This window comes from Anabrus simplex, chromosome 2 (genome assembly GCF_040414725.1).
Source record: "Anabrus simplex isolate iqAnaSimp1 chromosome 2, ASM4041472v1, whole genome shotgun sequence".
Classification (NCBI taxonomy): Eukaryota; Metazoa; Arthropoda; class Insecta; order Orthoptera; family Tettigoniidae; genus Anabrus; species Anabrus simplex.
The window spans coordinates 286,077,624-286,103,391 of NC_090266.1; the positions used below are offsets into that span (position 1 = coordinate 286,077,624).

General features: G+C 35.8%; 1 protein-coding gene across 4 annotated transcripts in view; it reads left to right on the top strand.

The window, feature by feature from the left end:
* Nucleotides 1-25,768, top strand: part of Ca-alpha1D (Ca[2+]-channel protein alpha[[1]] subunit D) — a 1,069,984-nt gene that overhangs the window by 898,215 nt on the left and 146,001 nt on the right. For 3 of the 4 annotated variants that reach the window (XM_067140589.2, XM_067140588.2, XM_067140586.2), the window contains 4 exons: nucleotides 3,304-3,450; nucleotides 3,560-3,761; nucleotides 3,905-4,174; nucleotides 6,063-6,146. In XM_067140589.2, coding sequence (XP_066996690.2) covers nucleotides 3,304-3,450; nucleotides 3,560-3,761; nucleotides 3,905-4,174; nucleotides 6,063-6,146 — 703 coding nt within the window. The remainder of the gene's footprint in view (nucleotides 1-3,303; nucleotides 3,451-3,559; nucleotides 3,762-3,904; nucleotides 4,175-6,062; nucleotides 6,147-25,768) is intronic. The other variant, XM_067140587.2, reaches the window with a different exon arrangement.

Consider the following 25,768-nt stretch of genomic DNA (forward strand, 5'->3'; position numbering starts at 1 on the left):
TTATGTTTTGCTCAATGTGTTGCTATGAAGCAGATATTATGGAATCTCTCTGCACCCAATGAACATCAGTAGCCCCGTAGTACCTTCCAAGTTTTCCAGTGGCTGTGAAAGTGAGTTGTGAGTGTGACCATGAGTTTACTGAAGTGGGTGGATTCAAAGAAAACGTGCTGGGGATGAAGACGAAGAATCAAAGAATACTAAAAAGGTGTGTGATGGCTCAAGTAAAAAAGAAACTGAATTGAGTTCCGAGAACATTAGTTTCGTTAAAGACGTGAGTATAAAGACAGAGCCCGGGTTAAATGTTGCTGAAACGTGTGATGCACCTTCAAGGGAGAATATGGGTTATGGTTCTACACCTTGTACCATCGACTGTGAAATTCAAGGACCCAACTACCGAAAACAAGATTTTCCAGACTTATAGAACTAGTCTCAGTACCGTTATTCTTTTTGTCAGAGAACAAGTGGTTATTTGTAGAAAATAAAAATTTAGGCTGCAAAATATGTAAAGAGGAAAGTAAATTAGGATTAGGAGTTTCTAAAGGGGCAGAAATTAAGCTAATGAAAGTATGGATAGAATGCAACGTTCATCCCAACGGAAATAATATTAATGAACAACAAACAAGCCTTCGGAAAGAATATTTGAGCACAAACATTCAGAATCTCACAAAAAAGCTATGCTGTAAAAATCAGAATCTAATAAAAAGATATTTGAAAGTTGCTTGGGCACTATGATTGTCAAACACCTAGAAACCACCGTTCGAGTATTTCGAACAGCATACTCAACTGCGAAAAGAAATAGACCATTCGTAGACCTAATATTATTGAACACATTTCACAGGAAATGAGAAATAAAATAGCAAAATCTATAACAGAAAATCAGAGAAGAATCAGTATTATGATTGACGAATCAACAACAGTTAGTGTAAAATCTGTTTTAGTATTATGTTTGAGATGTGCTCTTTCAGAAATCCTGAAGTTGTTTCCTTTTTCTGGGACTTGATAGAACTTGAATCTACTACAGCAGATGTTATTAGTCAAGAGATATTCAAGAATATTTCTTCATATGGGATGAATGAAAACTTTCTGGCAGAACATTTAGTTGGTCTAGCATGTGATGTGGCCTCTGTAATGTTAGGTAGAAAAAATGGATTTGGAGCACAGTTTTTAAGTCATATCCAGATTTAGTAATCTGGCACTGTTTAAACCATCGCTTGTAATTGGTCGTTTCTTATACAAGAAATGAAGTTACAGGTGTTAACCATTTCCATTCTTTCTTTGACAAATTGTATTCTTTATACAGTATGTCTCCCAAAAGTCAAAGGGAACTCAACATATGTGCTGCTTCACTGGAACAAAGAATTAAGAAGATTGGGAAAATGTTTACAATAAGATGGGTAGCATCAAGCCAGAGAACTGAAAAAGCTGTCTGGGAAAACTATAGTGCACTAGTAAAACATTTTAGTGAGGCCAAAAATGACCACCAGAGATACTCCAAAGAAAGGGCAAAGTTACAAGGTCTAGAAAATATGTTAATATGTGTAGAATTTCTAGAAAATATTGCAGTTATATATGATGCTCTTGTTGAGTTAGCTGATTTGTCATTAGAGTTGCAGAAAAGAGAGACAAGTCTGACAGAGGCTCAAAATGCAGTCAAGAGCACTATAAAAGTGTTTGAATCTATGTGTAACTCAGCTTCTGGAGAATACTACAGAACAGTTCTTAAAGCAGCAGGAAACAAAAAGTTTAGAAACATTGGATTACATAATTCTAAAAATGTTGTAAAAATTGACAGAAAGCAGTTTTTCAGAAGTCTTGTGAACAATTTAAATAACAGGCTTATGGAAAATGTGTCGACAATATCTCATCCTGGTTCCAGCTCTAGTCAGCAGATGCATGAGAGAATGACAAAAGTTATCAGTGATTCAAAGGTACTATACAAAAATAATTGGCCCTCCACTTCTACTTTGGATATCTGCTATGGTGATGAGAGTGTTGGCAACCTTTGTGAATTTTTCAACATGTCAGACAAGAGGAGGTACATTAATGCTTTTAGAAAGTATGTCGAGACCAAGGAAATTCCAGTTGAGCTGATGCCTTTAATCAAGACTGTACAGACCATTCCCATCTCTTCAGCGGAATCAGAAAGAGCTTTCAGTACTATGAATGAGATCCACATCGAAAAGAGAAATAGCAGCGTTGGATCTCCTGTGCATATATTTAACCCACAACCATATGTCAAGTCATGGCTACGAAAGGGGAGACGTTCAGCTGATGAAACAACTTGTCGGAAACATGAGGCCGCTGATTTTGACGCCCAATACGAGTCCATTTGGAAATTGCTGAATTAATAAGGTGAGTTCCTGTAAATATTTTGTTCCAACTAAATCACTGCTTACAACAGACAAATGGTAAAGAATTGTAAAATTCAAACCGTCAATATTAGAAAAGTCATTCTCGTGGGCAAACGTGTTTTCGACTTGAAGCAAAGTCTCCGAGAACCAATCATTTCTCCTTGTTTTCCCGACACGGCACAAGCCAAAATGCCACACTATCATATCCATCGATAAGGGCTGTGAAAGCATCTCCATAAATAATATTTCCTTGTTACATAATTTCAATAATTTTTGTTGTTCTTGCTGTTGATGTCTATGTATTGAGGTGCTACGGACATGTTGGTCACTAGATCAATAAGATCAATAGTCCGACTCGTTGGCTGAACGGCCAGTGTACTGGCCTTCAGTTCAGAGGTCCCGGGTTCGATTCCCGGCTGGGTCGGGGATTTTAAACTTAATTGGTTAATTCCAATGGCACGGGTGCTGGGTGTATGTATGTATGTATGTCTTCATCATCATTTCATTCTCATCACGACGCGCAGATCGCCTACGGGCGTCAAATAGAAAGACCTGCACCTGGCGAGCCGAACCCGTACTGGGATATCACGGCACTAAAAGCCATACGACATTTCATTTCAATAAGATCAATAAGATCGTTATATTGCCACCATTTAAGTGGGCCATGTATTGAAAACAGGGGCCGATGACCTAGATGTTAGGCCCTTTACACAATATCATCATCACCATCATCATCAAGTTACAAACAATGCAGTGAAAAGGCTATGCCAAATTTATCTCCTTAAATTCAATAAGCAAGTAAATAAATACAAAACTAAAGGCTTATTGGAAGCTGCTGGGACCTTGTATTTACTAGTAACTGACACGAAGTAGGGGTTTCATACTTTCAGATTTCATATATTATAAGCATTTGTTATCAAGTTCATTAATTATATTCATGTAACACTTCTAGGGGACAGTACATTGTATTTGAGGATGGTGTTGTAAGCCAGCCAGCTGTTAAACCTCGAGAGTGGAAACGCAATGATTTCCATTTTGATGATGTTGCAAAAGCTATGCTCACTCTGTTTACTGTCTCTACATTTGAAGGATGGCCGGGGTAAGTTTTCTGCTTAATTCTGCTACGCATATAATTTTCGCTATACTATTTTCAGTGAGAAATGTACTTCATTTATTATATATCTGTAATTGAACATCTACTTTTACAGGCTTCTTTATGTTTCCATTGATTCTAACAAGGAGGATACTGGACCAATTCACAATTTCCGACCGGTAGTCGCAGCGTATTATATTATATATATTATCATCATTGCATTCTTCATGGTCAACATTTTCGTAGGTTTTGTTATTGTTACGTTCCAAAACGAGGGTGAACAGGAATATAAAAATTGTGAGCTTGACAAAAATCAGGTAAAATATACATTACTCTTTATCAAGTGTGTACATTATTTTTCTCTGTAACTTGTCTGGTGATGTGGGCCTGAATATTGCAGCATGGTAATTTGTGTTAAAACATTATCTCGTACAATAAAAATTATTTATTTACTTTTCAGAGAAACTGCATTGAATTTGCGCTGAAGGCTAAACCAGTTCGCAGATACATTCCTAAACATCGTCTGCAATATAAGGTGTGGTGGTTTGTGACATCACAGCCTTTTGAGTACACGATATTCATTCTAATTATGATAAATACCATTACATTAGCAATGAAATTTCATAATCAACCTAAAGCATATACGGATGTGTTAAACGTTCTCAACATAATATTTACATCTGTGTTTGCTATGGAATTCGTTTTCAAGCTTGCGGCATTTCGATTCAAGGTAAGCAAAGCAAAAGTGCACATTTCTTATATTAAACTTATTCGCCTCTTCTGCAAATCTAACGAAACTAATTTTAACACAAAACGCGGAAGATAATTCATTTACAACACTGATAGACTTCGGTTACAATAATATCCCATATCTGCACTGAAAGCTTAGCATACTCACTTCTTCTACTATCTAGAGTCCATTTAATTGTTAGTTGAACTAAGAGGAATCCACTACACTTGTAAATTGACTTATTAGTACCTGGGATAGAGAATCTGATGTTTGCATTAACTTCTTATTAACCAAAAACAGTTTAATTTCACCAGGAAAGAGAATAATGGGGACAACGTACATTATAAATTATGTTATTTCACAAATTACTTTATACCTATCTTTTCCTTTTAAACTGAAGTTATTGTGAAATTACTCAGTCTTGCTTTGTGGTTTGCAGCTACTGTACATTAACATCACTATAGGGTTCTCCCATTTCAATTTCCTCTTCCTAAATCGATTTTCCAATTTAATACTGTCATCCTGTTTCATATATTACGTTTCATAAATTTTCGTGTATGTTCAGAATTACCTTCTCCTCACTGTTCTGTTGTCTTAACTCTTTATTCAAAGCAAGATACTTACAGATTCCTAATCAATTAGCGACATCTAAAATTAAGTTTTGTATTTCCTAATGTCTCTTTCTTCCTAATAGAAATGAGTACATATCGTTTGTTTGTTTGTTTGTTTGTTTGTTTGTTTGTTTGTATTCACAGCATGTAGTCGTGTTTCGAATGCCGATAATCTGGACTATGTGGCATAGTAATTGTTAATGATAGATTTCACTCTCTTCAGACATTTCAAAATATAACTTTCATTCTTGACGAAATTGCATTCCAACCATCTTCTTTATAATCCTACGGCTACGTATCCTGCCTAAACCCTTCTTCCTCACAATATTGATTTATAAATCGATGGCCTAGATTGAATACCTCGTATCTCAAAAAGTTCTTCCTATCCATTATTTCCCTTAAGACTGGTCACGCCTCCCAGCCACACATGAATATGCAGTCCATCAGAACAATGTTCATTGGGTTTATTTTCCTATGCTGATGCGTAAAGGAAAATGAACCATATAAAATTATACTGTAGGAGTCAGTAAATACGTCACGCAGACATACTTTCCTATAGTACGGTACGATAAGGTTCATTTTCCTTCACACGTCGGCATAGGAATAAAGAACACAACGAACATTGTTCTGATGGACTGCGTATTCATGTGTGGCTAGGAGGCGTAACCAGTCTTAAGGGAAGTAATGGATAGGAAGAACTTTGTGAGATACGAGGTATTCATTCTAGGCCATCGAAATGTCCTTTATATCCTTTATTCCTTACTTATGGAAAAAATAATGTTCATGAATGATGGAACTTGTCTCGGTACCGCATGAATAACTAACATCGTAATTATTTGATTAGAGGCATATTTACTTGTGAATAACCCGTTTCAGAAAATTGTCTCAAGGCTATCTGGCCATTCACTACACATCATTCAATTATTCTGTTTGTATTTAGTCATTGCTATAGACAGTGTTCCAAAGGAGACTGCTGGTGATATATCCGTTATTCTCTTAGGGACTATGAGTATCAAGAACTGTAAACGACGTGAACTTGCGTTGCCTGGAAAATTCTTCTCGTTGAGTTCTAAATATGTCTTATAATCCCCTAAATTGAATAGCACGTTTATTATTCTTTCTCTACAAATTCATAGAGGTATGCCCGAGTACTGAACTCCTTACAAACTTTCAGAAGTTATTTGAACTATTGGGATCGATAAATTCTTGTTATTCGTAGGTTAGTGTTTCTTCATGTGATTTCTGGTTATAACATGCACAATTTCACTTCATTTCAGAATTATTTTGGTGATGCTTGGAATGTGTTCGACTTCATAATCGTCTTGGGAAGCTTCATTGACATCGTCTATGATGAGGTGAACGTGAGTAGAAACTATAGAGAATGCCAATGTTTGCAGTGTGCCTAAACCTCAGATTTTCTTAATTTTGTGAACTATATTATAGAGTACATGATGTCCAAACTTTTATTTTTCAGATTAATGTGTCCTTAGCTCCTTAGTACAGTTTCTGTTCTTGAAATAGAGAACGTACATTCCTTCTTGTCTCTAAATATATCGGTTTGGTAGTCTTTGAAGCAATAGCAGTTAGAAGATAAACTTATTTGGTTCATATTGTCATAGTACAGTTAATGCCCTGACTATCACAAAAAGTCCTGTCTTGATGAGTTCCATATCTCTAAAGCTATATAATATTCAGTATCCTCACTAGGAATTATACTGATTACAACTTATTTCCTTGTACGAAATTTAATTATCTGGTCATATTCAAGAATGATAGACGTCATTGGAGACGTCACTGGATACATTTAACCAGTTCGTGATAATTCCATACTTCATATATAGGAACATACTCAATAGCACAAAAAGTTTCGAGGAACGGTGTTGTGTAGCAACATAATAATTACATAAAGAAGGTAACGGATGAAGGGTAGCACCTTAATAGTTGTATAAAGAAGACAGTTTTCCTATATTTTAATTATTGCTTAATTGTTAGGCATCCTCATGTTCAGCAGCTTAACAAAATATTATCAAGCAGACCCTTTATCGTCCAGCAAATTGTAACAAGATTCACTGTGTATTGCTGATATAAATCATGGACCCACTGTTTGGATTGATTTCAGCCATGCCAAGAACAGTGCCAATACAAGCTGACGTATATTATATGGCACCATATCATTTTCTGTTAGAATATCTTTGCTAGTGTTTGCACCTCTTCATTTAACAATGTATATAACTATATGATAAATAATACATGGAATATTCATACAACAGAGTAACCTGCCTGAAGGTTATATTCCGGAACATTACAATAGGAATGAATTAATCTAAGTGAATGATTGAGAAATTTGGGAGCAGTAAATTTTGTGAACGCACTCCTCGAGTCTCATGAACTGAGTACATATTGTATTTAGGCAATCGTACTTCATTAATCGTACTTCATAAATGAATAGCTGTGTATTACAGCGAACTTACAGCCAAGAATTCAAGGATATAACTCAGTTTATCATGATGTGAATGGTACAAAATGAATAGGTCGAAAAGATCTACAAGGTAGTAGTAAATATAATATTTGACATTTTTTATTCCAGTTCATTTATGATTGTTGTAGATTTGAAATGATCCTCCTGTACGTCAGGAGATGATACAAATGTACGAACTAAAGACTATAGTCAGGTGCTTGAATTTGTACGAACTAAAGACTATAGTCAGGTGCTTGAATTTTACTTGCATGAATTACATTTCACGTAAGAAATGTTAACATTTGTCCATATAAAGGAAGTTAAATACGGCACGAAGTGTACATTAATTTCCGAGATAGAGGACATAACACTGTTGAAGCATACACAAATTGTATACAATGCTCTTGGAAACATTGTGGATACTAATAATAAATACAACTAGAATTAGATATGAAGGTCCAATGGATACTTTCATAATTATTTTCTAATATTTCTGTTTTCAACTAATTAAAATGAAACTGTTTCATTTGTATTACAATAATCTGTAAAATACATTTATCTTTATAATTATCTTATAAGAACTGTGGATGATCTCCCTTAAACGGTAATTTCCAGTTAAAATGTATAAACGCTATTGTTTGATTCAGTTTCTATGAAAAATTCGTCATATTTCATAAAATTTCAATATCACTCCTGGTATACAAATATTGTACTTTTGCATAATACATAGTAGGAAATTCAATATATCCTTCCGGGTTTTAGATGCATATATATAAATGAACATTTATATTTCCAGTTTAATCAATAAACAGTCAACCCTAGAAACGCGATATCCAAATCATAACGTCATTTTTTCATTTGAAATTATGACATTCGAAACAAGAACATGAATCCAGAACGGTGGATCCGTATGTTAATCATTGCTATGTGTTTCAGTTGATGAAGCTGAAACATTGATGTATACTATCAATGTAAATGCTATGGCATGTGAATATTTCCCATGGAAATGTAGCATTCTGGACATTAAAACGGATTTAATGTATCTATCAGCCATTGCCATTTCTAGCACCGTCACTTTTCAGTTGAAGTGGAATGGATAATGTACTCGGAAGAGTTCAATAATTAGATTTTTAAAATAGAAAAACTATGATTATGCTGTGTTTTAAATCATAATGAAAATCAGAATAAATGTACTTCATTATAGTCAATGAACTAGTGGAACCTACTTCAGTTTACGGGGAATAACTAGCAACTACATAATATCTGTTAACAAAATCCGAAACAATATGTGAATAATTCCCTTTTCCTATTATTGTGTGTTAAATTGTCGTAGAAATCGAATAGTATTATTCTCAGTTATAAATCCTTTGACATATTAGTGAATTCATAGTCCCATGCATGAAAACGTTTCCACTTGGTTCAGAAATCCAGGCTTGAATTTAGGTATCTTCCGCGGAACTCGGCGTGCCGATTTAGGAGATAACGATCATCCATCTATCTATCTATCTATCTGTCTATCAAAACTCCGGTGTCAAATCAGGCCGATAGAAAATCGAATTCAGTGACTTTCGAATGGACTACACACAGTGTATTGAATTGTTATGCATCCTGTCACCTAAATTACACGACATTCCATCTCCAATGCACACAGCAAGTATCTTTCAACCGGTACAATTGTAGTATGACATCCCAAACTCCATTATAAGATAATGTAACATCTGGATTGATATAAGTTGCAAAGTGACAGGATGCTCAGTAGGCGCTGTATGGACAGGGAAGTGAAGGACAGTGCTGGATAGGGTTAATAGTGGTAACGGTAGGATACCTTCTTAGCGATCACTAGAAAACAACCGTCAGATCATTATGGTCTCATTAAATTTATCTCACGGAATTGACGCCGTTCACCTCACAGACTACACAGTGCGAAACTGAACGCTTACCATAAAGTGATAAACATCATTAATCCGTATAATGACAACAGCCTAATGGAGAGTATATGTAGACGACAGATGGACAAGCTGACAACGCCTTCTCCGGATAATTATGGTAAGGAATACGTCTGTTATACATTATACCTGTAATTCACTGGAAGAGGAATTTTACGTTTAAAATTTCAGAGCTGCCAATTTTAATTACATTGTTGAGAATAGCGACATCAGCAGAGATAGAGAACGGAATAGAAGTAGTATTCTTCCAACGAGGGAATCAATTCCAAGCATTTGAAGGAGTTACATGTCATCGTCAATTGTTACCAAAATTCGTAAGTTAGGGACCAAGGACGTGTCCTAAGCGCAATTCCACTAACAAGTTAAATGGAAATCTTTAAGGAATACTGAAACACATTAGGCAGAAGTAGTGACAACGATTTTAACAAAGACCTGTTCAAGGAAGTTATATGGATAAAATGAACCCGGAAGGAGAATCCGTATTTGAAATATTTTTTTGGGTGGCAATCACATCGGCGCAGTTCATGACTAATATGTTTGATAAAGATTTATTGAAACAGAGCTGGAATTTGAAAGCCATAACTTAGGATATTAACCGAATTTTAATGGAAATTTAATTAAGATCACGGCATATATTTTAGGCAAATTGCAACATTCGTGGAGCTCACGGATATAATGGGTGAATGTAAAAAAGGAGAATTTCGTAACATGATTCAATGGTGTGATGAAGAATAGAAAAAAATTATCGCACAGGAATGGAACAGCGACCCACCAAGGTATATTACCAAAATACATCATAAAAAATATTAGCGGAAATTGGAGAAAATCACCTGGGAAGAGCTCGTTCTGTGAATAGTAGTCTACAGAACACGGTTATAGTGTAGATTCTTCTATATAAATCAGTAATTAAAATCGTCTTTAATCAAGCATCATGATAAAATGAGTCATCCTGAGACTGTTCTCCGTTCTTATAGCTATCTTGTAACAAAACAATTTCAATCTATACGAATGTTAATCTACTCTGGAACAAGTCAGTTACTGATGTTTCAAATGAAACGATCAACTTTGTAAATATTTTTGAACTTCCTTTTGACATTGGATTGTAGTCTGAGGCTGAAGGCTCATGATGAATGCAGAGAATACGCTTCAGTAAAATGAAGCCACTGTAATAAATTCAACTATTATTTTTTAATAATTTCATTGAAAATTCCTGTTATCCTTATTGAATAAGAATAATGCTATATGGATACCTATTTGGTTTTGTTGAATCACATTCCCCCATACACTAGAAGGAAGAAGAATTCAATAGTGTCTCTATTATTTTTATTTATACACTACTAAAATTCTGCCTTGAAATAATTATTAATGTTTGTATATTATTATTGTTCAGTCTAGACTCTGAAGTTTTAAGTCAAAACTGGATGAACGTCGCAGTCCACAGAAGAACGCTAGTCAGAGCATGCCGAGCTCTCATTGGTATAAATGTCCTGTCTCCTACTTGACGAAGACCATTGTCCTCCAGACAATTAATATGTACCGCGGGATGTTGTACAATAGTTATCGCCCAAGGCAAATCCCATTCAGGTTCTGTTGGATCTGAGTCTGTGAAAGCCTTGTTATTTGTGTAATGTCACTACCACAAGATTATAGTATAGTCCCATATTATAATCTAGTAGAATAAATACTTTTCCAACAGGCAGTCGGATGGGTTGTTGCTCCTAGTTGCTCTCACCATTCTAGCACATCTGGTGTCAGATTTTATAAATGTCTAGTATCACACAGCACCATTCCTACCATTCTATGATTGTCTCACTTTGCTGCATAAGATGTCAATTTTATTGGTGAAGTTGTTTAGACATGTTCAGTGAGATGTCTTCAGTGGGATTTCTCGAGAAGAGAACTCTTGTTTACAGTTCCACCAGAGATATATAATACATTCAGTTCCTGAACATCGACACACACACACACACTCTCTCTCTCTGTCTTAACGCAAGGGTGGCATATTGAGGTCCGATCTCACTACCACTGACATCATGGTGAACGCTATTAAATTAATGTATTGTATGTTACTAGCTGCAAACTAAGGAAGTACCTAAGCCATGTCTCTATAGTTGGTAGGTATACTAAGCATATTGGCACAACTCTGCAAACGAACTTGCGTAATCATTTCTGAATACTGAAAAAGAAAAGATTACGTACCGTATATGAATAACTGAGCTGTGGCAAACTAGATTTGACTCCAGTGCGTAGAGAGTTAGAGATAAATGCCAGTTGACAGAAAAAATAGTTCCTTAGATTTTCCTGTGTTTTTAAATGTCAGACGTTGAAAAACGAATATTCATTACTTTTTACTAAAACAGTATTACTTTTACAACTAGCCACTGATTAAAGTGCTGCGAACATTAAAATAACATTGGTCTATTAGTGGAACGGTAGACTTTGACTATCTTGAACCTCCGAAAGTTTCCCAACAACTTTAATTTTCTGATTAAGTAGGTTGTGCTTGTCGTTATGAAGAACTACCATCTCCTCTCATTTAATACATGACGAATTGCTATTTCTTGAAGGAAATGTTACCTCGGTTTATTATTTCCTATATTCCCATAACCTTATGTTGCATAATCGTAAGGAATACATAACGACACACAACTAATTTTTTCTCAACCTGTAAATAGTGTTGTTGCATTGCGGTTTTAATCCGTCAGTGCGATATTGAGTAAAATGTTTCCATTCAGATACACGTGAACCTGTAAAATGCATTTTTTTATGAATCAGTTTCTTACCTGGTATATTATATACGTATTTGTTGAACAGAATACTAACTGGTAGGAACAGATCTAATCCTTTCTTGCTTTACCTAAAGATGGTACATTCCAGGAATGTTGAGACTTATTGTATAAGCTAGTATACCAAAATATAAAAAGTGAATTTCTTGTATTTCTACAATTTGCTCTGAAACATAGAAGATTAACGTTGTTATTTTTTGACAAAGGATCTCGAATCTCCATACTGGGTTGTTTCCAAAATTCGCTATCGCCCTATCTTCAAGAGAAATTACTTGGTAACCATGCTTTCCAGTTCCTCAGGCGAATTGTATTTTGCAACTGATTTTTTGCTTTCTATTCTTAGATTAGGATTATTCCTTAACATACTGATGACATTTTTGAGAAACAAAATGAACTTAATGAGTAACAATTTGCCGATGTAACATAGATTTCAAGTAAATAATAATAATAATAATAATAATAATAATAATAATAATAATAATAATAATAATAGTAATAGTAATAATAACGAGAAGAAGAAGAAGAAAACCTGTCATCGTATAAACCATGAACCGCATATCGTAACGGTATAATTATAAACAACTTCAAATTATGCATGTCAGAGACAGTTCACTTCCGACGTATATGACGATGGCCTAGTTCTAAAACCACGTATATAACAATGCTTTTCTATCTAATGTTTTCCTTCTCCTATCCACACATGGATATCCAGTTAATCAGAACTTTTTTCGTTACATTAATTTTCCTATGCTAATGTGTAAATGAACTTTACCGCACCGCACTTTAAGAATGTATGTTTGTACGACGTATTTACGCACTTCTACAGTATAATGTATTTAAGGTTTAAGACGATGGGAGAGGAAAGAGCGAGGAGGGGGAAGGAGGCAGCCCTGGCATTAATTAAGGCACAGCCCCAGGATTTGCCTGGTGTGAAATATAAGTATACGAGGGAATACACTCGCATGGACAAATAATGGACATTTTTCGAGGAAGGGCAAGAGGGAAGAGGAAAGAGGAGGAGGGGAAGGAATAGAGGGCTGAAATTTTTTGTAGTAAAAGGCTGGATCGTACATAGTTTCACTTTTCTGGATAAAAAAGTTGAGCATCGAACCGTGTCGACATTTATGTGAAGGAAATAGGGAACTCATTATTTATAATACTGACTTTGCTTTCATAAATTACATATTAAATAAATTCATGTCCTCGTTCCGATGTGGTGCACCTGTTCTCTGGCACACTTCAATGGAAGTGAGATGCGTGTACCATATTTAACCACACACCTGTCTTCTACCAATTTTAAATTTCTTGCACTGTCGGGAATGAAATCTGAACTTCCAAATTCGGTAACTAATAACGCTAAACGTTCCACTATGGAGGTGCATAATCGCTCATTGTGAAAATTTCTAATTTCTTGCGGGAACACATTGCATTGGCAGACACATGTAGGGGAAGAACCTTTTTCTTTTTAACATTTTCACATGTGGCTATAGATATCAACAGCCACGTACAGCTACTACCGTGTACATTTCCACGAGTACAGTATATTTTTGGAGACTGAAGGAAGTGGAAAAGTAATTATAGAGTTTGTGGAGGTGAAATACTAAAATAAGAAATTATTAACATGTAATTATAAGATGGTAATGAAGTTAATTTAGAATGTTTTATAAAATTTTAACATTATTCTAACCGTGGTCTTGGAAAATCTGTCATTTGGCAAACTACACTCTAGAAACGGAAGGAAGGAAATTGCATGACTGAGGGACGATCCGGCTCGCCCAAATAAGAATAATGGGCAAAGTGAGTTGTAAACGTTGTATAGACACATTTTAGGTACTGAGAAAATTACATGGAAAGTTGTCTTGAAGTATAATTCATTAGGTTATTAATGAATACATTAGTTATAGTAGGTAGTCTGTATTCTTGTGAATAGACCTACCTATAATTTCAGACTAATAGAATTTTAATATAATGGATACAAAGCATATTATACATACATTTTGGTTGATGAAAATTAAATTCCTCTTATTCTATGCCATTGCTCTGCTGCCAGTCGTGAATGATTAATTTTATGAAAATAAAATAGTCTATTAAGTATATCAAATCACTGTCAAGAAAAATCTGTGTGTACCAGATTATAATGTTATATGCAATCACTATGACGTTTCTTCTTTAGTTTTATTAACCCAGACCGACTACAACATCTCAGACCTGAATGCTTCTATCGATTGGGAGGAAAATGGCGTGATCGTACGGACGTGTATTTCATACATGACATTGTTTGAATTGTGTAGAGAGGATTAAAAAATATATTATTTCCACCTCTTTTGAAGTGTATACTGTGTAAATTCACACTATTTAACAGTTGATTAGTGTGGTGTAGTGTTAGATATATATTCGCATATATAGTATATATAATATTGTGTATAGTATATATTGTTTGCTGTAACGGCTGTAACATTTCCGAAAATAGGTCGTTCGGGCTTCATACCAGGTTGCAGATTAAGTTAAACTTTTGCAGATACCTCAACCATTATATTCACTTAATATAAAGCTCTAAGGGTGAAATATATAGGGACTATGCACTGGGAAGGTTAGGCAGTCACAGACCTAACCGTTTATTATTTTGAAACCAAATTTGTGGTTGGGGAAGTATTCTTTAAAGTGTTGAATATTTTAGGTGGACGATTTGTATTTTTAAGGGCTGTTAACAAGACTTTTATATCAATTTTTTATGCCTTCAGAAGAAACAGCTGGTTACATTTAACGTAGTTATGAAGGATGATAATGTTATTTTTATTATAATAGGCGGTGTTTGTAGATTTGATGACATCCGTCAATGAATCCATGCTTTGAAGTGTCGAGTTCCTTAAATGTGAAGGTGTTCTATTAAAAAATGTATGTGTGTGTCAATAGAGACGTGTAAGTGGGTGTTGCATCGAGGAGGAAATGGGGTTCTTAAGCGTAACAGGTGGGATAAGCTGTACAGTTTGGTTAGTCAACTTTAGAAATATACATCTTTCCACCTCCAATAGGGTTTGTGTCCTAGTGAATGTTTTAGAGAACGACTTGATTATTGGTCTGTTATGGATATATTAAGACTTAGGAAAATATGCATTGGAATATCATTAGAATAATCAGTTTCAGCTTATGTAGACTACAGTATTCACCAGATTTTCCGATATCGGCTTCTAGAATATCTATTTATATCCAGAAGCCTATCAGTCTATACAGGAAACTAACATCACGAATCTATTTTTCATCAAGTATGCCTTTTAGCGAATAGACTCGTAAAAGTGTTGTTAAAGCTTGCTCCAAACTTTAACAGGGAAGCCTTGCGTCCTAGAGCTATCAAGAGGCATAAAGGTGTTCTAGGTATGAGCACGTATCATTAAATTATTATGGCAATGGAGATGTTATGTAATGAGGGTACCGTTATTTCTCAGGGCACTCTCCATTTCTTGAATTTAACTTTTACATAGTGGATAAAGGTATGTGCCTATATACACACATTTACTTACTTTAAATTTCCTAGCATTTATATCTGAATGTTTTGGAACTGCTTGTTTAGGCAAAGCTGCTTTAGACAAAATATATTTATTGTATGTAGTATTTAGTTACTTACAAACGTATTTCGTTGTCAGTATTGTGTTTATCGTGCTTTAAATGATGCATTCTTTAGTAAACTACTTCTTGTTTATTGAGCCTCATTTCTTTTCTACAAAGTACATGTTTTAACACTAATCTTGGATTTCGTGGAGAAAAGAAATCTAATATGCGAAACTTTCTCGTTTAAATGAAGTTATTGAGATGAAGCCCTAACCTTGAACAATTGGCAGCAGATCCCCAATGACTTCCGCCATTCTGGTTTTGATATTATGGTCCGAGATATCGAACTCGGTTTTGTATTAAAGTTGTAAGAAATGCTGGATACAATTTGCAGTTCTCTCGTTGTTAGGGGCTGATAATTACGTTGCTTTATCCCTTGAAACAACAGAATCATATCGTTGTCTTTAGCGATAAAGTAATTCTTGAAACTTGGGATGTGCGTACATTGGAGGGACCTCAGTCTTCTCAAGAACATCTAAGAATCAACAAGTTATGTCCGACGACTGCGAGGATATTCAGGTAATAATTCACTTCACTACCTAAATGTTCCTTTGCCGCCAACAACAGACGTGGATTATCATCTGTTAAACACGGCTTGTTCGTTATGCAAGCTTTCTGGATAGTGATCTGATATACTTAATTTTCTCTTTTCATGGGAACATCCTGTCCAGGACCATCTCTGGTGAGATATAGTGTGCAAATATATTGTGTCCCCTGTATGGGCCATATCAGGTTTGCTACTTTCATTTTTCTGTCTGTCTCATTCTTGGCTTTGATGATATGAAAGTGACTGAGGGATGATCGGTGCTAATAACCTATTTTGTTACGCATCCAGTCCCTCTGATAAATGGTGCGCAATTATTGTTCATGGGGTCGGTTTGTGTATGCAATTCAGGGGGCTTGGCAGACTGACAGCACCGTCTGGCCTAACGATAAATGCAACGGGAAACTATATCACTCATCATTTCCCTGGTGTACACCTTCAGTGACACCTAAGCAACTCATGACATCTAATGGTGAATCTGTTGAGGTTCCAACCAGCTTCAGACTGAGGGTCCAATATACATACACAATAAATTATTCACGACTGACAGCAGAGTTGGGGTTTACAGTAAGGCCACTTTCATTTCGTATAGTCTATTTCTCCTCATGAAAACGCACGCAAGTTTCTACAAAAATCACTGGTGATAAGCTACGCTGTCTAACACAATGACATAGCAGTATGAATACTAGTATCAAAACTCAATAGCGAAATATGCTCCGTTGCTAGTGAAACCGACCCTGTGTACGAAAAGGTTATTATTGTTATCGTATGGCATTTACAAGCATAATGTGAAAAATACACAATGAACTTATAAGTAAAAAATAGATAAATAATTAAACTAGAATGTCTAGCTTCGACAACCAGTCCACTGCACTTGGTCTCAATTCATGCAAAGCCCGTAAACCGTCCTTGAATGCCGACAGTGTACAGCTCTCAACAACATGAAGCAAGGTCTGCTTATCAGCACCACACTCGCACGCAGCAATTTCACAATATGCCCACTTTTTCATCATATATCGCCACCTGCCGTGGCCTGTCCTGAAACGGTCGAGATTTGAACACTCGTGTCGAGGAGGACCGAAACGTGGCAATTTCCTCGTCGGGTCCTTAATCAGAAAGACGTTGGTGGGTGGACATTATTCCCATCGCTGTATCCATTCTGCTGTTACATTGATTTTTTCATGGGATTGTAGATCAGTCCAGAGTGGATTTCGGGATTTTAACCTCATCACAGTTGGATCTCGTAAGGCGTTGAACAAGAGTGAGTTACTGTATGCTAAGCTGTTCTTGAGCAACTGTACTTTCGCTGCTTTTCTCCTCAGATCTGGAGGAGCAATGTTTGCTAAAGCAGGCAGCCACTGAGGTAGGAGTGGACCTCACTGTACCTGTAACAACTCTCATGGGTTCATTGAGATGTACGTCAGTCTTGCTCTAATGTGTGTTGTTTTCCCACACAGGAGCGCAGTACTCACCAGCCATGTATGCTAGAGAAAGTGAAGCAGTGCGAAGAGTGTTTGCATCTGCACCCCAGTTGCTGCCTGCTAGTTTATGCAGCAGATTTACTCTTGTACTCAGCTTCTTTGACAGATGCAGACAATGCTGTTTAAACGACTAGGATCGATCCAGTGTGACACCCAGATATTTTGGAGACTTCTGCTCCCTTAAAAACCACATGTAGCTTCATTAGATTCCATGTTATGCAAGTGGAATGCTGTTACTTCTGTCTTACGATTTGGCTGGAGTCTCCATTTGTGGAAATAGTCATATAAGGTAGCTACGTCCTCTGTAAGTACATTCTCTCAGTGTGCCAAGTCCGTACTCTGAGTAATTGAAACTAGATCGTCTGCAAACTGTATCTTCTTTGAAGTTGTTCTTGGCAAGTCATTGATGTAAAGATTGAATAGAATGGGAGATAGTACTGATCTTTGAGGTAAACCTTTATTTTGAAATTTCCACCTGCTTCTTTCACCGTTCAGAAATACAGCAAGCTGGCGGTTGGATAACATATTGTTTAGTAAGCATGCCAGCTTCTGACAAGGGATGACTTGAACAAACTTTAGCAACAATCCTTATCTCCAGACCGTGTCATTGGCTGACAAGGTCGACAAAAGCTCCAGCAGTCTTCAGTATTTTCTGGAATCCTGCTATTTTTTCTGAAACCCCCTTATTCAAATGAGATGACTCTTTCTATTGCTTCCTGGATACGGTTAAGTATCATTCTTTCGAGCATCTTGCATATTACGCTAAGGAGTGAAATTGGTCGATAATTTGACACATCAGTTCCTGCCTTTCCTGGTTTCAAGACTGCAAGGACTTTGGCTTGTTTTAACAACTTAGGTAATTTAGAATTTCGTAGAATTTCATCGAAGAAGTTGACTAATCAATGATTTGTTCCAGCGCCTAAGGCCTTCAGAAACTCAGGATAGATTTCGTCCAGACCAGCAGCTTGATTTATCTTTATCTTGGATAGAGCCTTGTCCAGTTCTTCAGTACTGAAGTCACAGGAATACTCCGGATGGGATGCCAACTGAGATCTTCTCGTTCTTAGTTGGTTCTTAACACTCCTCTAGAGATTTATGTCAGTCTGGAGGCAATGGTGTTCGGGTTCATTGGCAGACTTCTGCGACTCATGGTAGGGTCACTGCCAGGTTTTCCTATGAGCTCCCGGGCTTTAGGACTAGAGTGTGTGATGTCCATCTCTGCTGTAGTTCTGTACCACTTCTCTCTCCTAGATTTATATAGAGAGCCCCTAGCAACTCATCAGCTGTCGTTTTATTAGGAGTGTCATCATATTCGGTGTAGAACTGATTACATTCTTCTGACAAACCTCGGGCGACGGGATAGACGCTAGGAAAGAAGTAGTTCAAAACTTTTTGTGCGAATTAGATAGGCAATTTCGTGTTTTGAAAGAAAATTCATTGTTGTATTAATTGTTATTAAACATGTTATAAGCTCCTTTCAATGCAGTGTGGACCTAACGAAATGAATCAAAATTATTCAAAAGATAAATGCGGCTGCTCGTTTGGAACATGGACTTATTGAACTCCGGTCCTTTCTTAGCACTGAAATATCTGTTCCATAACAAGACATTCATACCTTCTCAAGAACAGAAAATATGAAAGTATATTAAATACTGTGTAGTGTCACTCTCAAAAGCTTGGTTGTGTTCGGGAGGACTTAACAGTGCGAGAACTTCAAGAACAAAACAAGATAACGTTTAACTTGTTCACATATCTAGAATTGTTTACGTGTTGTTACAAGTGATCTCTCCTTGGATATCCCTTAAATTCTGAGTAGTATTCAAGCTCAAGGATACCAATGACTAGATCAAGGCCTCTCCGAGTGCTGCACTGTGCACGGTGCAAAAGTCGACTTCGCTTGGTTGACCAGAGTGCAGACCCCCACTCTTCGATTTGAAGCAATAGCGCTGTCTCTCTCCTTCCCCACGCCTGTCTCGCTCGCTCCTCCTGTCTCCCTCTCCCTCACTTGCTCCGTAGCGCTCCAAATCCGAGCCGAATTGAGCCGAGCTTAGCCGAGCAGCCCAGAGACGAAGAGTTTGTCCGAATCGAGCCGAATGGGACCGATGCACTGTGCACAGGAACTCTGCGCCTCAATTTGCACGCGTGAGATTTTGGGCGTTTGAGAGGCCGTGGGCTAGATGAATACCTTGAAACGTGTTTATGTTTGTATTTATTAAAGTAATTCGATTTGATGATGCTCGACACTTAGTATTACATATGGGCAATATTCAATATATTCGAAAAGGTTAAGAATCCCTGCTCTAAAGGAATTGGAAATTAGAATATTATCCATACTCTAAAGTAAATGATTTATATTAGAAAATCTTGTATCCCTTAAATACTGTTTCCAACAAAATATAATTTTAAGGGAATTATTCTTGATTTGTTACACACTCTGTATAACTCCAAATACACAAGGACTGCACTTAGAAAACGACAAGGTCATGTTAAATATATCCAATAAATCAGTCTTATTATCTACTTAGTGTAGTTTAAGTCAAAAGGAAAGTTAAGTATGGACAGAAAAATGTCTCCATGCACCGCGATCGTGACGGAAAATAACTAATTAATATTTAATGAATACACAAATTTCTCTTCAAGCTGATGAAGAAACTCCTCGAGATTTCGGAATTTGGCTATAACATAATGACAAATTGATGAAATTAAGAATTGCATGTCGTAGTTTTCAGTGAAAGGAAACATCAGTTAAAGATTTATTATTATTATCTTCTACATTAAAGCATAAAGCAATGGATCTTCAATCCAGTTATATAACAATACATTAGTGGATAATCTGGACTTAACAACGAATTTACTTCAATTCGTATTATTATTATTATTATTATTATTATTATTATTATTATTATTATTATCATTGTTGTTGTTGTTGTTATGTGGAAGGTTCTTGGTTTTGTGCTGGTAATTTCTGCGTATGTGCGGTAGGTTATAGAGAGATTCATAGGATTTAGTTTACCTCGAAACATACCTTCATGTTCGTCAAGTGAGATGGCACATTTTCTATTTATTTACACCTAAATAATTTAAATCATCTTGATAAAAATTGTACTCTTAAAAGATAACTAAATAAAATTATCTGGACGAATTTCATTTATACAACAATGATGGTGAAGATAACTTCCATGTATTTAAATCAGTTCAAAATGTGTTAGCAATTTAAACAATTACACTTACAATTACAATTATTTCCGATAGGCTGTAAAGTTGAACTACATTTTGTGAATTTTCAGTTGATATCCTCTCCTAGTAAAGACTTCCTTTACAAAACAGAAATTAACTGTGTTCGTTATGCGTATACTTAAGAAAATATTGATTGAATGTCCATTCTAACATTAAGGTGAAGCAGCAGTGGAGTTATTTCTCGGGTCATAAATAGTGAGCATAGTTCGGAATAAAACTTATCTAATTTTACATTCACTACTTAGATTAATTTTTGGGAAGTAGTGTTACCATTGTATAAGGGAAAATAGTTCCCTTTTATTACAAATCACGCTGAACCCTATTCCACAATTATTAATCCTTGGTATGGAAAAATTGTTTTAAATTTATCCCTCTGTAATAATGATATTATGGTACCTGTAATTGAGTAGAAAGTACACTAAAGATCCTTTAAGTTCCCAGTTACGTAAAAAATTGTAGAATCACTAATTGAAGTCTTTCCTTACATGTCTACTCATTCCAGACACCTATGAAATTCAAGGTTTGTGGACATAGTGGTCATGCGCATTCATGCTGTATATGACTGAAAGTTATAAATGAAGACAGTTCAGAAACTAACTCTCACCAAAATGTGTGTAAGTGTATTGCATAACTCTTGTTACAAACAAAGCCTATTCATATCGCCAGTACACTAATTTAATGTAGATACATATTTATAATTAATTAATCACCATACAGTTCTGATGGCAATTTTATAAACAAATCAGAGAGGTGAAATTTTATTTTGAATAACAAAAAATATGTATTGAGCATAGGTAGAAGGATCCTACATCCTTACGAATTAGCATAAGTAAATGTATAGTCCCCAAGGACTTCGTTTATATAATAATGAATTATGAATGCTGTGTTAAGTATGAATGTGAAGAGAATACCTTACATTCTTCACTCGATTATGTTTGATTACAGCACAGTAAATGGTCCCCAGTCATAAAAGCCAAGCAATATGGCAGAGGATTTCGTCATGCTGACCGCGTTGTTCTCAAATATGTACTGGTCATCTGCCTGGACAGCGGATGTCCTGCCATGCCGACCTAAAAGGGGTTCATATGTCACGGTTCTTTCATCCTTGTACAATGTCACTTAAGTTTCAGTTAATGGTAATACGTAGGAAAAATTTGACTTGTTATTTACACTGAGTCAATGGGAATAGTACATATTGTCGTTGAAGAAACAAAACCTCGTATGTCAAAATTCTCTTTCTATCCATTATTTGCATTAAGACTGGTAACGCCTCCAAGTCACAGGTTGATATGCAGTCCATCAGACGTTGTCGTTGTATTCGTTTTCCTATGCATGTGTGTAAAGGAAAATTAAACTTACTGTACAATACTGTAGGAATATGTGTTTGCGAGACGTTTTTACGCACTCCTACAGTATACTGTACTTATGGTTCATTTTTCTTTACAAGTTTGCATAGGAAAATTAAAACAACGAACATTGTTCTGATGGACTGCCTGTGCATGTGTGGCTGGCAGGGGTGACAACTCTTAAGAATAATAATGGATAGGAAGAACATTGTGACATACGAGTTTTGGTTTCTTCACCGACGATAACCTTAATGGTAATATGTAACATTTTGTTTTGCATTACGTAGTAATGGCCATATTTTTCTATGATCTGTAAATGACCTTCACAATTAAATCTGATCCTTAAGTACACGTGCTTAGTATCCAGCAAAGTCTGTTTAATGTTTATTTCATTGGAAACAGCTGATTTTCCCAATAAATATTGAAGACATGTACTCATCATGTCACTGTAAAATTGGTGGTGAACGATCCAAGTTTCATTCCACACAATACAACAAAATGCAAAGTCGAACACGAAATTTAGTAGCAGAAATGGTGAGAATTCCTTTGACCGTACGTCTGATTGGATCCAAAAGGAATTAGTCACTTGCTTCGAAATTTTTCATCCGCACTAAAGACGTCTCTTGTTTTAGTGTTTCAAAAACAAGGAGATATACCAGAACCAGCATGGTGAGGTAGGCTAGAGAGGAGAGATTAATTAGTATTTTAATATTTATCTTTATTCAATCAAAATCAATTTTTCCTTTCTTGCTACATTTTTCCAGTGTCATGAAAATTTAGCAAGCGTTACAGTTTGTATTCATCACATGTTTTAACAAAAAAATTAGCAATAACATATGACCTATTCATTTAGCATATGAAATGCATTGCTGAGAGTTAGATTCTACGGAAGTGAATGCCATTTGACCACTGGATGCTGACTCATATTAGTGGCATTATAACGCAGCATGATTTACTCCTAATTAGATAACTTTATTTCCTTTCTTATTCAGTTAGATAGAATACACAAAACAGTGCATGAAGAAATCGTATTCCTTACCAAAATTGCTTCAAACTAACTTTCCTGTTAATAATTTTAAATGTAAATTCTGCTTCCATGATATTTAACGCTGTAATTTAAATTGCTAAATAATAAAAATTGCTATGGAATGATTAGTAATACTTTTCTTCCACTGCTGTAGATATTCTTCATATAATGAATACATTGTACAAAGTATGCTTCATGTAACTTATTTTGATAAATTGATCCATCACCGAGCGCACTCACCCAGAATGATCCTCCACCAACACAACCCCCCTTTCCAAGTACTGCTTATTACACAGTATTAAACTGGGAATGATCCTAAAACATTTGAATGAAGACCTGATTTCCGTAGAATTACGTAGACTTAATAAGCTTTCAAGATTTGTTTATAGTTACGAATTCCCACTTAGATGTATTCCTATCTAACGAGCAATATTGCTGCCAAAATGTCTATGAGCACTTTTAATTGCAGATTTAGGTGACTATAGTTCTCTGATATAATATCATGGTACTTTGTATTTCATTCACAACTCTTAAGGGCATATGTTTTTTAAATATTTAAATTCTGACTATGACTATCCAGCCAGTGTACAATTCTCCTTCACAACATAGTAGCTGAAATAAATAAGCTATGCAAACCATTGCAGAATTAACTTTTACTGAAATATTTTCCTTTGGATATGAGGGGAAGATACAAAATTTCAATTATTAAAAATGTGATACCTTTATAGCTCTAAATCGTAGCTTAGAGACATTTTGGAAAATATCACAAATACATTTAATAATTGAATATGTCATTAATGATGTGAAAAAGAAATTTATGGGTGAAGTGTTGATTATGAGCCAGTATTCATGGAATATCATCAAGCGATAAGCAGACATAGACGTTTTCGATGATATCAAGCAATGACTGATATTAATTTACATTCATGGCATATGATGTTAACGTCCGTAATATCAGTATGGGATATTATTTTTGTACATTGTCACTCCTTGTATACAAGATTTGGTAATTTAATTAAAGTAAACGTATTACATGTATGATACAAAGGGAATATACAGTAGAAACTTAAAACATTTTCTCGCTCCTGGTCAATCTTAGAACATTTTCAACTGATTTGTGAACCTTCCTCCTCTTATTTTTATAATTAACTAATTTCCCTCCACTCTTATCAGCATATCGATGCCTTACTTCTAAAACCTCGTATGTCCCAATCCTCTTCCCACCCATTATAGTCCTTGAGACTGGTCACCCTTCCCAGCCACATAAATGCAGCCCAACAGAATAATTTCCGTTGTGTTCATTCTCCTTTGCTGACCTGTAAAGGAAAATAGACCTTACCAAACCCTATTGTAGGAATGTTGTTTGCAAGCTAATTTACGCACTCCTACAGTATAATGTACTTAAAGTAAATTTTCACTAATATTCATATTTATTTCCAAAGAGTCTATACAGATTTCTCCTCCATCTTTGACCCTGTGATGTTAGTAATGAACAAATCAAATCTATTGAAAAGTTATAAGTTCTAAACAAACTGTAATAGGGATAGTGGGCCCTCCACGCAATGATTATTGCGCGGTGGAGCCTGATGATTACCAGATATTCGGCGATTGCCAGGGAATCGCGAGGATACTCGCGATAATAATAAGAGTTTGGATTAATAGGGATAATAGCTCCCTCCAGTAGTGATAACTGCTGGATGGAGCATGGTGATTAACAAAAGAATAAGAACTTTTATTAATCCTGATTAGGTTACGTGACAAGAAGAGGGAATGAAGAAGCAACCTTATGTTGACCTACTTCTACACGTTCATCTGACCTCGTCAGCTAGTCAGGTAACAGCTTACCACTCCAAGCTGACGTTATCAAAACATTGCAGATGCTGAGTGCAAATCGACTACTGTTCTACTTATGCTGGCCTCTTTTCTGTTTACATTCCAGACCACCTTTGCGTCTACGTAATTACTTCTTGCTATCCATGACCATCTATATTAACATGCAATACTTTTCACTTTTCTTAAACATAGTTTTTGATTGCACATAAAACTTATTCAAGTTTCCTTCACTGTTCCACTGATTCACAATCCACACTAAAATTTTTCGTTCATCATTTTGCTTGCAAAACTCCTGTTGTTTCGAGATTAGAAACAATGCCCTCAACTTCTCTGTTTCTTTACAAAAGCTTAATAAATGTATGTCCTCAGTCTTTTCCCCACATAGGATACATTGTGAGCTCTCTTTGTTCCTAGTCCATCCTTCGTTTCTGTACAAACCCATAAGCCACCATAATAGACCGCCTTTCCTCCTTCTATCCCCAAGGGGCCGATCACCTTCGATGTTAGGCCCCTTAAAACAACAAGCATCATCATCATTCTCACCAAATATAGCCAATACCCAGATCCTCGACGTAGGTTTTAATTTTTGCCAACCAACTATCGTCACACATACCTTTCATTTCTTGTTTAAATGATTCCTTAAACACGATACCTCCCCTTCCTCGTTTGGGTCGCATCCAATAATTCACTACTCTTTTAACGCATTCCACCTCTAAATA